The sequence below is a fragment of the Homarus americanus genome, unplaced genomic scaffold (assembly GCF_018991925.1).
Source record: "Homarus americanus isolate GMGI-L3 unplaced genomic scaffold, GMGI_Hamer_2.0 scaffold36204, whole genome shotgun sequence".
Classification (NCBI taxonomy): Eukaryota; Metazoa; Arthropoda; class Malacostraca; order Decapoda; family Nephropidae; genus Homarus; species Homarus americanus.
Window position 1 is genome coordinate 10,610 of NW_024716381.1, and position 15,732 is coordinate 26,341.

Here is a 15,732-nt window from a genome sequence, read left to right on the forward strand (position 1 = left end):
GGTCCACAATTATTTTCCTGGCATTACCTTACATGATAACTGGATCTTACTAATTTACCTGTATAGTATAATCCAACCACCTCAATCAATCTTTTTCTCACTTTCAAGCATCCAGCCATAAATTCTATGAACTAATCTCAACCTACCATGCACTGTGTCCATACCAGGCTGTGCAGAATGTGTTCAGTACCAACTCAAAGGTCACTTATGTCCACCTAAATGGTGTCAGTTACCCTTGTCATGTAAAGTCATAACGCCTGTCACCTCACCTTACACCTGCAAAACATACTTCTCTTGCCAACTTCATACAACTTTCCTCTTTGCTTGAAAGGAAAGTTGTATGTAGCTGGTGTGAGAGGTGTGTTATTGTATAACACTGGAACATGAGAAGTTAAAGAGGATGGCATATGTAAGCTTAAGTGAGCTGAAATGAGAATAGTGAGATGAATGTGTAATGTAACATTCATAAATAGGAAACCCTATTCAAAGCTAAGAGGGTGTGTGTGTGTGTGTCTGTTGGTGAGGTTCTGTGCAGAAGTAGCTGAGATGGTATGGGTTTGTGAAGAGAATGGGGGAGACTAACTGGATCAAGAGATACAGGAGTTTGAATGTGGAGGGGAAGAAAGCTAGGAGTAAGCCCTGAATGAGAGATAAGGTCCTCATGAGAGAGGCAACAGGAGACCAATTAGCTTGAAAACTGCCATCAGATAATGGAAAATGGCTGTAAAATGGTACAGTTTTACTATTACTGATAATATCTTCCCTTACATTGTAAACAGATGAATTAGTAGGGTAACTACAGTATGGTTAAATAGCTATCCTTTTCAATCATTGAAAGTACATCCCTTTACAAAAATAGTATCTTTAAGATATGGCACATAAGCTGAAGCTAGACATTTATCTATAGTACTTTTGAGACCAAGCTGACTTGCTACTCGATAAACTATATCAGATTCTTCAACATGAACCAGCATGGATGCTACCCGTACTCGACGGTCCTTTGTTATACCATCATGTTCCAATCTGAAAATGAAAAAATACGATGATCATGATGGTGACTTTACCTGGGCCAGTGTTTGTCCAATTGTGAACAATCATATGATTTTTCACAACAGAAAAAAAAGTTGTTTGTGACATCCCCATCAATGTAAAAATCAAATCTGGTTAAGATAGAAGTGAGGAAAGATGTAAGTTAGCATGCCCCCTCTGTATATGAACTAAGGAGAACTAGTGCATCAAGCCATTCAAGGTACAATACTGGTGCAGTAATTTGAAAGGTAGAGTAATAATCACAGTTGTAACTAACTATAATGTCTTTTTCTAACAATGTATCTTTTCATTCCACTCAACACTTAGAAGTTCAATCACAAATTTACTCAGAGACAAGTAAACACTTTCCCAAATTCTTATAGCATAAATGATAAGTTTCCAAATGTCAATGTTCTTTTTCACACAAACCAAAATAAAAAGAAAGCAAACTGACTTTTCAAATGCACAAGTTAAAAATACCGTACTTAAACAAAAATATAAAAAAATATTAAAATTACTTACTTCTTCACTACCTCGAGCATGATTTCCGGAGAAAGTTTAAAAGTGGCCAGATAATCAGTAAGATATGATTCATCACCATTCTTAACATATTGTTGGTAGAGAGCTGTGCCCCAGTCCACAGTAAAGCTATAGGCACGTCCCACCAGCTGAGCTTCACACACACTGTAATGTGTAAAACAGGTAAGAAAATATAAGTGAGAGTAACTGGTATGGCTGAGTGATTGAAGAAATTGTATTTTAGATAAGCTTGTTGGAGGATGTTAATACAGTGGTCCCTCGATTAACGAACGGTTCAATTAACGAAATTTTGGTTAACGAATTAGCTCCCATCACGATTTTCAGTTCCATTAACAAACAAAACTTCGATTAATGACAGCCTTACGAGAAACACGCTTTGTTGTGCTGATCAGCTGATCGGCTAGTCCGCCAATACAGTAATTGGTTCTATGTTTACATTCGTTTCCAGTGGAGTAAATATCAAGAAAGTTGTGCTCTTGAATATTTTTGCATTTTTAATATTAAAATTACTGGTCATTCTGAAATTTAGTTAACATATTGATAATATATACAGTACAGAAATATTATGAAACATGAAGAAGGCATTAGAACCAATGCACTCTGTAAAGAATATGGCAGTCGATGGACTGCCTCTACAATCAGCGGTTTGATATGTAAACAAAGCTGCCGGGAATATGACATACACACCTCAAAGTAAGTTAAAATACAGTATTCTATTGTTTTTTATTTATTATTGTACAGTATACTGTACAGTACAGTACTGTATTTAGTTTATATTTAATGTTTTGTTAATTCCATTACCGGTATACAGTACAGTACTTTGTATGTACAGTCATGCGCCGGTTAACATCCTAGATACGTTCTTGGAAACGTGACGTTAACCGAAATGAACGTTGTCCGATCATCACATAAACTTTGTATTTATACTTACGTGTATGTGGAATACTATACTGTATACGTACATATACACTTTTACTCTTAAATCACTACTATAATGTGATACAGGTGATTAATTTTTCTCTCTTGTGCAAAATACATGACGTTAATATTAAAATTATTCACTGTTTTACAAGGATTCCAGCAACGCTGGGCAGATGGGGGAGAGGGAGGGAGGGAGCAAGCAAGCGTGGGGGGAGGGGAGCGGTTTGACAGTTGGCACAGGTCCAGGCCTAACGCGTATATATTTATCAGTTCTTAAGTGACTAAGCTTCTCTCCTATAAAAAGCCAGTGAAATGACCTGGGTGAATATAATTTACATTGCTGGGATTCTTGGAAGATGTTGATTTATTTAAATATAAACAACCTATAATTTGCACTAGACATAACAATTTTAGTACTGTAATCAAATACCCTTAGTACATGTGCACTCCAGCTTTGCACTAAAGTCATTTACAGTATTTCTTTTACGTTTCTTTTAGTATGGTGTGTGCATGTAAATGAATGAAAATAAATGAAGAAATTTATGTAAATCTACCCAAAAATACAGTTGAAAAACTTTATATTATAAAAGGTACTACAGTATTGTACACTAATGTCCTACAATTTTTATATCTTGAGCAAAATATATGACGTTTATATTCAAATTATTGGCAGTCTTGCAAGGATTCCAGCAATTCAAATTATAATCTAACTTTAGTCAGAGATATTATATAAAATAAACACCTTAAAGCATAAAGTTATCACCATCTTTTGTCTGGGAACACAAGGAGGGAGGTAGCCAGCGAGCGTAGGAAGAGGGGGGGTGGGGGGGAGGGGGCAGGAGGTGAGGTGACAGAGCATCTGGTGTTTGTTTATTTATTTGAGATAAGATTTGACAGTTGGCGCTGAAGGCCTGGGTGTTTATTTATCATTACTAAGAGTGACTAAGCTCTTCTCATAATTTGCCACCCAAACGACCTGGGTGAATATAACTTACATTGCTGGGATTCTTGTAAGATAGTGATTTATTTGAATACCTGTATAAACAATCTATATTTGCAATAGACATAACAATTTAAGTACCATAATCATTTAGTACATGTACAGTACAGGTTTGCAGGTCCATTGTTAACCGAGGGACCACTGTATTGCAGTGTACTTGTACTGTACAATATTGACTAAATTCACTAGATAACGTACACACATCCTTGACTACCGAAGGGTCAAGACGTACCTGGCGCTCCTCTCGGAGCAGCCAGGTCAACTGTTAAGTTGGCCTATACCAACCCCCTCCCCTGAACCCTCCTCCCCACAGGAATATCAACAAGTTCTCGCCAGAAGTTACAATTTCATTTAGGAAAGGAACGGAACCAGTGTTAAACAGAGGTGAACAGTGCTTAAGTCAGTGAGAACAACTCAACAGTAACAGTCCCAAGTTAACCTTCACACAGTGAGGTCCCAGGTACCCAGTGATAACGACCCGTGAGACCCAACAACAACCAGCGATGTGCTAATCTGTCTATGATAGGAAGGCCTGGGACCAAACCTCACTCATATACCACCATCTGTGAGGGAATTACTACCCCACATGTCCCTCATAACACCATATGTGAGGGAATTACTACACCACGTCAAGTCCCTCATCACACCATCTGTGAGGGAATTACTACACCACGTGAGGTCCCTCATAACACCATCTGCGAGGGAATTACTACACCACGTCAGGCCCCTCATAACACCATCTGTGAGGGAATTACTACACCACGTGATGCCCCTCATAACACCATCTGTGAGGGAGTTACTACACCACGTGAGGCCCCTCATAACACCATCTGTGAGGTAATTACTACATCACGTGAGGTCCCTCATAACACCATCTGTGAGGTAATTACTACACCACGTGAGGTCCCTCATAACACCATCTGTGAGGGAATTACTACACCACGTGAGGCCCCTCATAACACCATCTGCGAGGGAATTACTACACCACGCCAGGTCCCTCATAACACCATCTGAGGGAACTACTACACCACGTGAGTTCCTCCTAACACCATCTGGGAGGGAGTTACTACACTACGAGTTTGCTGTTCAACACCTACATTAATCTGTATGTTCACTGTATGTTCCTTTACCTTTCTCTAATGAAGGCTTTTGTTAAACCACCAATGTATGTAATAAGTCATTTATGTCCAATGTATATTTTCAGCCTTCGGGCTGCAGAATTTTTTCAATAAACCGTTAATTATTATTATTATTATTATTATTACAACTAAGGGTTGGTAAAACTTGTCAAGTAAGTGAGTGTCAAGTCTGTCAGCATGAGTGGCACATGTGAGTGCTTGTGTCCCCCATCATAGGAATCCGTTTTCTCTCGCTTCAGGACGCCTGAGTCCGTTTTCTCTTAATCTTAAGAGTGCAGTACACCAGAGACTTTGTTATTCCTTAGTAATGACACAGAATTTGAAATTGCAACTGGGGTTGCAATTGCTGAGGCAACTAGATATGTCTGATTACAGCAAATGTGTTATTGTCAATTTGTAGGTGAAAGATTTTATCCTCAATAGATGTAGGTTAACATTACACCTGGAGGCAAATGCTTACTAAAGTCTAAGGAAGGATATTCCTTTAACACATAATAACTGGCCAGTATGGGAAGGATCAAAGGATCATCGTGTCTCCGTCAGGGGATTGTGGAGTGGGGGACGTATATGTAATCGGACGTTGTTCAGTTGGACGTTAACCAGCGCATGAATCTATACTTTTTCTGTGAGTTGGAACCAATTACCCAATATCCCATTGAAATAATTGATTCAGTTAACGAAATTTTCGGTTAACAACCGACTCTGTGGAACCAATTGTGTTCATTAATCGAGGGACCATTGTATGGGTAAATGTGCGAGGAAAGTTGATGAGCATGCATATGTAAAGGGATGTAGAAAGAATTGTGTGAGAAGGATGTTAATATGGGTGAGGATAAAGCTTTTAAAGTAGTTATACACCTGTTTCACTTTATACATAACAGTATTTTGCAGAAACAAAATGTTTAAATTATGGACAAAATTTATTTAACCTGAATAAATTATCAATAACATAGCTGTAGGGTTGCCAGGTACAGGCACTACAAAGGCAAAATTTATGACCAGCCAACTAAAAAAGAAATACTGTATCTATGGAAGGAGAGAAAATTTTGCAATGTATAGACCCACACATGCAGGATCTTTGGACCTAGAATAAACTGGTTTTGAAGATTTTCTGGTTTCCTGGGTCCGAGGTTATCCATGGTACCTTAGGCCTACCAGGTCTCTCTCTCTCTCTCAATTGACTGTTTGTTTTGTTTCTTAAGTAACAAATTTAAGAAAATATCGTATGTATAATTTAAATTACGAAAAACAAAACAAATACGCCCTGTAGTCTATTTAGAAGTTGAGTTCCCTAAAAAAGAAAAGAAAAAGTTAGTAATATCCCAAAAGCTGGAATAACTGGTGCAGAACATTTCCGTATTAGAGAGACGTTCCTGTATTCTGACGAATCCTTATCATGGGAAAATCTTGCATATATATAGAATTTTTCCGGGCATTAATGAATGTTTCAGTGCCTAAACTACTCGTCTGTTATGTTTTCTCAGATTAATTGGGGGAAAAGGCCAATTTTCCGAGTAGGCTGGAGTCTGTGATAAGAGGATGAGTCTAAGTGTGATCTAGGTAATTTTTTTTTTTTTTATGGGAAGCTTTTTGAAGCAAGATGGAAACACAGAAGAAGGCAAAGCATTGCACAGTTTGGCTGTTTATTCAATCAACAATACTTATTTATGAACTGTACTGTACTTCAAGAAAATATAGTAATATCTCTGTTAGCTGGAATTCCTCAAACCCGGAAATCTCTGATAGCCGGAATTGAAATTTGCTTGGAAAATCATTCCCAAAGCCGGAATTTTAAAAAAATTTCCGGCTATAGTAAAAAATTTTACAAGGTTGAAAATCAAGAGAATTTTCTGAAAATGTTTTGAATAAAGATGAAAGTTAATTAATTTATATATATTTTTTCTTTGGGGGGACGACCTGACCTACTCAATGTCAGGTGGAGGTAGGGTGGGGGATTAGTGGTCTCATATTACTGACCTTCTGATGGAATGTCAGGTCACCCTTTCTTGGGTGGGGGTTTAGTGGGTCTCATGACCTGACGATGTCTTGAATAAACACGAAACCTAAAGTATTTTTAGGGAGGTTGTGATAAGTATAAATGAGCAAAGTTGTATCCCTTCAATATTACATTACAAAACATTTTAAAAGGCAGAAAGGTGTGGGTGATTCGAGAGATGGATTGGAAAGGAGTGGTAACATGCACCTGTGTTGCCAAGTGATAAGATCCTCAACAGCTGATCTTTTAATTCGCCTCCATGCAGTCACACAACAAGACCCTCACTGGATACTTGGTGTCTTAATTCCCATGTGTGTGTGTGTGTGTGTGTGTGTGTGTGTGTGTTTTGAGCTTGCCAAGCACATTGTAGGATTTGAAGAAGTTTGATGAAGAGTTTGTTCAGGAGTCAGGTGACATGCCAAAACACTAACACAGCACTACTAAACCATTGTCTTATAACATTTTACATTATAATTTCTATTTTAAATTAATTGATACATTATAGCTCGACAGGGCTACTTTTGCACTTAGACAACTGATCAATGAATAAACCAGGGCATATGGAGACTCATTATACATGAGTGATGTCACAAAGCTTTGAAACTACAACCACAAATTATCACAACCTGTACTCAAATGTACTAAGTTAATTACTAATATTATTATGTATGGTGCAAAATAAGGGATGTTTACAATCAAATTAATCGCTACCTTAGAAAAATTGCAGCAATGCAAGTTATATTCTCGTAAGTTAAGTCAGTGGCATTTTATAAGTTATATCTCTCTCCTCCGTTTGTTGTTGAAGGATCCATTTGGGGGAAGTGACCACACCACCCACTCTCCCAAAGGGTCGTTTCACTGTTTGTCTACCGTACTGACTCATTCATGATACAATACAGTGATTCCTCGGTTAACGAGCGCCTCGGTTAATGATTTACCTTCCATAAGATTCTTAACTTCGGTTAACGAGCAATCCCTCGATTAACGAGTTTCTTACAAGCGGACCTCAACATGTTTTTGCTTGCATTTGGCGGTCCACCAGCTGTAGTATTTGTCAGCCAATACAGTAATCAGTTCTAGGGCTTAAATTCCTTACTATTTTAGTAAATATCAAGAAGTTTATACTATTCAATAATTTTAAAAGTTTAATATTAAATTTTTTAGTCATTTTAACAATTATTGAACAAAATTGAAGTACAGGAAACTAGTTTTATGTGCGCCAAACAGCCTGTCAACACACCAAACAGGCGTCAGTCTCTGTGTCTTTTCAGTGGAGGTAACATCTTGCTTGAGACTCTTCAACTAAACACTTTTTTTTCTCTGTTTCCATGCAAATTATGGGTCATTTTGAAATTTATTTTACATATTGACAATACTGTATATAATGCAGTGCAGTGTTGATTTAAAGAAAATAAGCTTGAATTACACCAACAGAACTAAAATTTTATGGGTGAAATGGCGCCATGGGGTGACTTCTCTTTCACCCCAATGCCTTCTCTTCTCCCTTCTCCTCCACCCCCATTCTAATTCCCATCAGCATCATCATCATCCAGGAGCCTTCTACATACACACCTCAAAGTAAGTGTACTTTACTACCTTTTTTGTTGATTTTAGGCAATTTTCCGTGAGCTGGAACCAATTGCCCAAAAACCCATTGAAACAATGGTTTCGGTTAACGAGCAACCTTCTGGAACGAATTGTGCTCGTTAACCGAGGGACCACTGTAATGTTTATTTATTTTTTATGTACCCTTCATATACAATACAGTATAGAACTATGTATATACCTCATAGGTAAAAAATAATGTCATTCAAGACTTATTCAGGTCATATGACCCACTGATCCCCCATCCAACACTGGTTGACCTGATGTTGCATCAGGTCAGGTTAGTAACGTGACTCAATAATCTCCCACCCAACCTTCATCACAAGTGTTAAGATATGATAAGTTATGTATTACAGTCAATTGAGTGAAGTGTGCAACAAGAGACATGACCAATCGCCCAAGCAACTAATGAGCTGATCAGTGGTGAAGAGGATAAAAGTAACAGCTGTATTCATGCCTGTATCATATAGAGATGGCAGTGGGGTGGAAGAGAAGTCACCCCATGCTTCTTGCCGCCATTTCACCAATAAAATTTTTAAGTTCATTAGGTGTAATTCAAGATTATTTTCTTTAAATCAACACTGCACTGCACTATATATTGTCAATATGTAAAATACATTTCAGAATGACCAATAATTGTACTGTAAAAACGTAAAAATAGTTTATGTTCAAGAGAGTCTCAAGCAAGATGCTTCCTCCACTGAGCAGAGACACAAACTGACGCCATTCTGGGTGAATCAAGTGGCTGTTTGGCGCGCTCAAAACTAGTTCCCTGTACTTCAATTATGTTAAATAATTGTTAAAATGACTAAAAATTTTAATATAAGACTTGGAAAATTATTGAATAGTACAACCTTCTTGATATTTACTCAAATGGTAACGAATTTAAGCCCTAAAACCAACTACTGTATTGGCGGACTAATACTACAGCTGGTGAGCAGGCGAAAGCAGGGGAAAACATGTCGGGAAAAATTCGTAAGTAATTTGTTAACTGAATTTTTTTTGTTAACCGAATTGAATATTCTTATGGAAGGTAATTCGTTAACTGAAATTTCGTTAACCGAGGGATCACTGTAGTAAAGAAATTAAGTTTCTAACTTAATTGGAACTGTATTTATGGATTCCAGTAGTTAAGATTTAAGGAAAACATCTCCAGCACCTAGAAACGTTCTGGGGAAGTGGGCTAGTGTGCGTCTGTGCAAGAGGTCTAGTTTAGACACTCAGAAACTTTTCCCAGTAACCAGAAAAGGTTCCGGGGATAAGGAATTTTTCCGGGTTTGAGAAAGTCGTCTCGTTTCCCGGAAATCTCTCATCCACGGAAGTGCTCTGCACCAATTGTTCCGGCTAATGGGGATATCACTGTATTGTGACCCTAAAAGCTTCTGGAACCTATGGACAGTTCCCTTTACTAGTACATTTACAGAGACTCGTCAGGTTTTGTACAGTGTAGCAGTGCTGTTTGTTTAAATTCGACAGAAGGAAACTCGCAATAGTAAACATACTATGAAATCAAAGTAAAACAATATTAAAACAAATATCTTAATGTAATGATTTGAGGAATGTGTATATGACAAGCCACTGTAAAAGCACTAGTGAAGGGGACTGTACAATAAGATCACAATAAGTGGAATCTATAATCCGTGGAACTTTCCAATACTGTACAAGGAAAAAATTTTTTTTTTTTAAATATCTTTCCATTTCAGGCATTCGCATGAATTTCCGAGTGATTGCATCATGCAACGAGTGCATGATAAGCATGGGTGGCAAGCTGCACGAAGAACTTAGGTCGTAGACTCAGTAAGCTAGTGCACTCTGATTAATTAGCTACCACTGTCATGTGGCTACGTGAATGCAGACAATCTTATATCATAATACAGGTACACCACCGATTTTCCGGCACCCTTGATTCCAAAGCCTTGCTGGATTATCCGTTTTGCCGGACCAACCGAGGTCAGGTAATAATAATTCAACAATACTGTACACCTCTGACCCACTAATTATACACCTCTTGTGTCTCTGAAGCACCATGGACTGCTAAAAACGTAAATTAAATATTAAATGTAAATTAAATGTGAAAAAGCCATAATTTTGAGCAACATTACTCTACACACGTTGTACTCAAATGTACTATACTGTACTACACTAAACTAAAATTTTTATCTCTTGTGCAAACTATGTGATGTTTATACTCAAATTAATCAATATATTGCAAGGATTCCAGCAATGCAATTTATATTCTGCTAAGTCTAGTCAGCAACATTTTATAAGATAAAAACTTTAAGCCTAAACTGCCTTCACCCTGGCTGTGAGGAGGAAGGGGGGGTTGTGTTGACAGCTGTCAGGGATGGGAGATAACAAAACAGGAGTAGTTTTAGTTTTTCCCTTATAAAATGTCACTGAATTGACTTGGCAGAATATAATTTTTATTGCTGTAATTCTTGTAAGCTAATGATTAATTTGAGTATAAACATCACATAGTTTTCACTTGACATAAAAATTTTAGTAATTAACTTATTACAGGTTTACCCTTAAGACAATTATTTCTTTTCCTTTTTTCACAATATAAATTTAGGATGGTTTGTACATGTAAATGAGTAAAAATAAATGAAGAAAGTTACATATATCTTCCCCAAAATATGAGTTAAAAAACTTGTACACAAATGTACTGTACTATGCTAGACTAAAATTTTTATCTATTGTGCAAACTATATGATGTTTATACTCAAATTAATCACTATCTTACAAGGATTCCAGCAATGCAATTTATGTTCTGCCAAGTCTAATCAGCTACGTTTTATAAGATAAAAACTTTAAGCCTAAAACTAGCGTCACCCAGGCTGGGAGGGAGGGAGGGAAGTTAAGTGCCCCTCATAATTTTGTCAGGACTAAAGGAGGTGCCAGACCACCAGTTCCTGGATTATCGGTGGTGTACCTGTACAGTATCACTATTTGACCTGCCTGCATCACAAGCTCACGTCGACAGCCTATGCTAATGAGTAAAGTACAATACAGTATAGTGAACCGGATCACAAGGAATTTTTATTTGTTAAATAAAATGCAAGCTCCATTAAATTTTCATACCCGAAAACATTATGATCGTTAAATTGTATTTTCAATCAGCAGGACCTTGCGGTACTCCTAATTTTTGAAAACTAAAGTTGCTATTGCTGTTAAAAAAAATAATGTAGTACAGGTTGTACCTCTCTAGTCCGGCATTCTGTGGTCCGGAACGATAGTTTGCCCAATAGGTAGATAGGCAGCTAATTTTTTTTTTTTTTTTTACTTATCTGAATTTTTATTATTATTACAGAAGTATTACATTTTCACCCCTCAGGCTCCAATGTGGGTCAGTGACCTATGCCTGGGTGGGCTAATCCCCGTAAAAAAACAACAACAACAAAGCCGCAGGAAACTAAGGTTTGTTTACATACGGCAGTTCGGCTCTCTCTCTCTGTTTGTCTATACAGTACAGAGTACAACATTTAACCCTTCAATATATATGAACAGTAAATAAGTGTTGCTTTCATATTCTTATGTAGAATAATAACGATATGTTTTTACATGTGCTCACTTACATACGCGCAGTCTTACTTTTTTTCTTTAAAATTAATGGTTAGCTACTTATATTGTTCCATTTATTAACATTAAATAACATTTCTTCAAACAACCATATTAATTTTTACATTAATTTTACTACAGCTACAACCAGGGTCTTATTTTCTTGTTTTATATGTAGAACCAATCAGTCACTGGTTTTGTAAACATTAACGAAAACAATGCCGGCAGCTGTCTCGTCTCCTCGTGTGTTTTACTATTTCACAAATTATTAATGAATTGTATTGTTCATTTTGCACACACAAACATTAATTCAATAAAAAAAAATCAGAAACATTAATTAAAACATATATGAACATTAAATAAGTGTTGCTTTCATATTCTTATGTAGAGTAATGACGATATGTTTTTCACATGTGCGCACTTACATACGTGCAGTCTCACTTTTTTTCTTTAACATTAATGGTTTACTACTTTTATTGTTCTATTTATTAACATTAAATAACATTACTAAAAACAAACAGATTAATTTTTTAAATTAATTTTACTACAGCTACAACCAGGGTCTTATTTTCTTGTTTTATATGTAGAACCAATCAGTCACTGGTTTTGTAATCAACGAAAACAATGCTGTCTCATTTCCTCGTGTGTTTTAATATTCTATGTATTATTAATGAATTGTATTGCTCATTTTGCACACATAAACATTAATTCAATAAAAAAGACATTCAGTAATAAACAATAATGAATCTTTTGTACATAAGAGAAATGACGCTGTTTACACGATTGTGCACGTCGTCTGAACGTTGGCGGGCCGTTCAAACCCGTCGAAATTCGAGTTTCCGCTGTCAAAATTTTGAATTATGTAGTGTTTTTTGTGTCCAAATAAAAAATGTTGAATTAAAAACTCGCGAAATTTGAGAAGTTACTGTACGACATTTAACCCTTCAATATGTCTTCAAAGAGACCACGAAGCAGTGAAAGTGGTGCTAACGTAAGCGCAAGTCACTACCTGTCCAGGAAAAGGGTGAATTTCCATGGTCCGGCACCGGTCAGGTCCCGAGGTTGCTGGACTAGAGAGGTAGAACCTGTACATAAATATTCTGAAACTGACCTAAGAAGTCTTGTGGTTATATATTTTACTGCTGCAGGGGTCAGCCTAAGGAGCCTCAAAGATGAGCCAGTAGCACTTCTTCTAACATGGGCTGTTTGTAGTGCTACAAGTTCAGCATGACGACTGTACTCAACAGCTGTTGCCAGTTGCTGGTCCTGGTGAATAAATATAATCTTTACATGACAGATTTAAAACACTGAAACTATAAATTACCCAAGACTAAAATCCTGTGCTTCTAGCTTCCTTCTTTAACACATCCTGCTGGACAGGGGAGACAATAACATATGCAAATGAATCCCCAAGATTGCAAAATAATGCCTAGTAAATTCAAGTAAATTCATTTTGTTGAACACAAAAAATAAGCCTCGGATGTGGAGGCAGCTGCAGTGGTGCACATAGTTCCATAATATCCCATGAATTAATTCTTGGATATTAATATACTTTACGAAAAGACTACATATTATTGTACAGTATAGTCTTAATTTACGCGGATTTCCTTTACACGGTTGGTCATTTACGCGGCACCTGGCCAGACCGGGAATTATTAGTTACACGGTACATTCCATCATTTATGCGGGAAGCGGCGCGGGCAGGGTGTGCACTAGGTCGCCCAGTCAACAAAATATTACCAAGTTCTTCACCCGCCACCCACCACAGCCAGCCCAAGTCAGTGATAGTGAGGATATGGACTTTGAGGGGTTTGACAAAGAGGCCCTGCAAGCCTCTGTGGTGGATAGTAATACAATTGATACAAGTGATACAGGTGAGGGCCAATAATCTGCCCTCTGCCTCGGACCCAACCCCCCATCCCCGTGTGCCCAGCCATCTCTTCTACTAAAGTAAGTGTTAAAAAAACCTAATACAGTGACCCCTGGTTTAACGAACACCTCGGTTAACGTAATTTCGATTAACGACTGCCTTCCATAAGGATCTTCAATTCGGTTAACGAAAAAAATTCGGTTAACGGTTCACGAACCGACCTCAACATGTTTTTAAGCTTGCACTGACCGGGCAACCAGCTTTAGTATCAGTCCGCCAATACATTAATCGGTTCTAGGGCTTAAATTCCCATATTTTAGTAAATATCAAGAAGTTTATACTATTCAATAATTTTAAAAGTTTAATATTCAATTTTTTAGTCATTTTAACAATTATTGAACATAATTGAAGGTAAAGTGACTAGTTTAATGCGCGGCATCCAGCCTCTTAACACAGCAAACAGGAGTTAGTCTCTCTCTGTTTTCACTGGAGGTAACATCTTGCTCGAGACTCTCTTCAACTAAACGCTTTTTTCTGTGTTTCCAAGCAAATTATTGGTCATTTTGAAATATATTTTACATATTGACAATATATAATGCAATGCAGTGTTGATTTAAAGAAAATAATCTTGAATTACACCAAGAGAGCTAAAATTTTATGGGTGAAATGGCACCATGGGGTGACTTCTCTTCCACCCCAATACCTTCTCTTCTTCCTTCTCCTCCACCCCCATTCTAAATCCCATCATCATCATCATCATCCAGGAGCCTTCTACATACACACCTCAAAGTAAGTGAACTTTTCTACCATTTTTGTTGAATTTAGGAAATTTTCGGTGAGCTGGAACCAATTACCCAAAAACCCATTGAAACAATGGTTTCGGTTAACGAACTTTTCGGTTAACGAACGACCTTCTGGAACGGATTGAGTTCATTAACGGAGGGGTCACTGTATTATTGATATTTCTCTATAATATTAATTGTGTGTGCATACCATCAAAAATTAAGATGATATTTTACTAAAACGTACGTATTGTGTCAGATAAAGGGTAGTCTGGGGGTCGGCCCAGTCTCTATTTCAATTAATCCCATATGTTCTGTTATTTCGTTTGCGCGTTTCTCGTTTTACGCGGACCTCCATGGGTTTAATTGATTGCGTAAACCGAGACTACTATACTGTACTATACAAATTACCCTGTTAATCAATCAATTTAAGAAATCTTCATTCCTAAATATATTTTTAACTTATTCTTACCAACCTGCATGTAATATTGAGCAGCATGAGCATAGCTGTGCATGGCCTGAGTGAGTAGATCTATACTGGCATTATACAGATACTCTGGCTCGAAATCATCAGCAATCTGGAAACCTGGAGTAACCCCTGTTAAAAGAAAAACAGAAATATGTATCTGAATTATGAATAACATTTCATACAAGCCAAACAAGTTATGCCCAGGGAAATAAAATAAAAATGGAGACAGGTGACTGTACAAGCACACCCTTGCATGTGCGTGTGTTTGTGCATGTGCCTGATGAATTTCTTTACAGTACTGTACTGTATTTAGAAATATGGAAGATGTCTGGTCACAAGCATTCTAGATTTTCTGAGTGGTAATGTACAGGCAGACCCCAATTTACCGATGGGTTGTGTCCCTGAAAAACCTTTTACAATATTATTGACAAATATTGTAAATCAAATGACTACCGGGTAAAGGTCTCAAAGGATATTTTTTATGAAAAAAAAAAGTTTTAACAAAATAATCATGATACAGGTTGACAATCCCATATCCGAAATCCTTGGGGCCAGAGGAATTTCGGATTTCGGAATTTTTCAGTTTTCAGAATTTTTTTTTTTTTTTTTTTTTTTTTTTTTTTATGTGTATTAGCCCACCGGGCATAGATCACTGACCCACATCAGGGCCTGGGGGATATAATAAAATTATAATAATAATAATAATTCATAGGTCTAGGTCGTGTTTCTCACTTTTGATCCTTTTTTTCATTCTTGTATTTCTTTATTATTATTATTATTATTATTATTATTATTATTATTATTATTATTATTATTATTATTA

General features: G+C 36.9%; 1 protein-coding gene across 1 annotated transcript; it reads right to left on the minus strand.

Annotated features, from left to right (window-relative positions):
* Positions 1–724: 724 nt before the first annotated feature.
* On the minus strand, positions 725–15,099 carry LOC121858128 (spatacsin-like). Its single transcript, XM_042354357.1, has 4 exons — positions 14,917–15,099; positions 12,900–13,054; positions 1,552–1,713; positions 725–1,023 (listed from the first exon to the last, which is right to left on the minus strand). Exons 1-4 carry the CDS (start codon positions 15,082–15,084, stop codon positions 825–827), a joined length of 684 nt encoding a protein of 227 aa, XP_042210291.1. The 5' UTR covers positions 15,085–15,099; the 3' UTR covers positions 725–824.
* Positions 15,100–15,732: the final 633 nt, after the last annotated feature.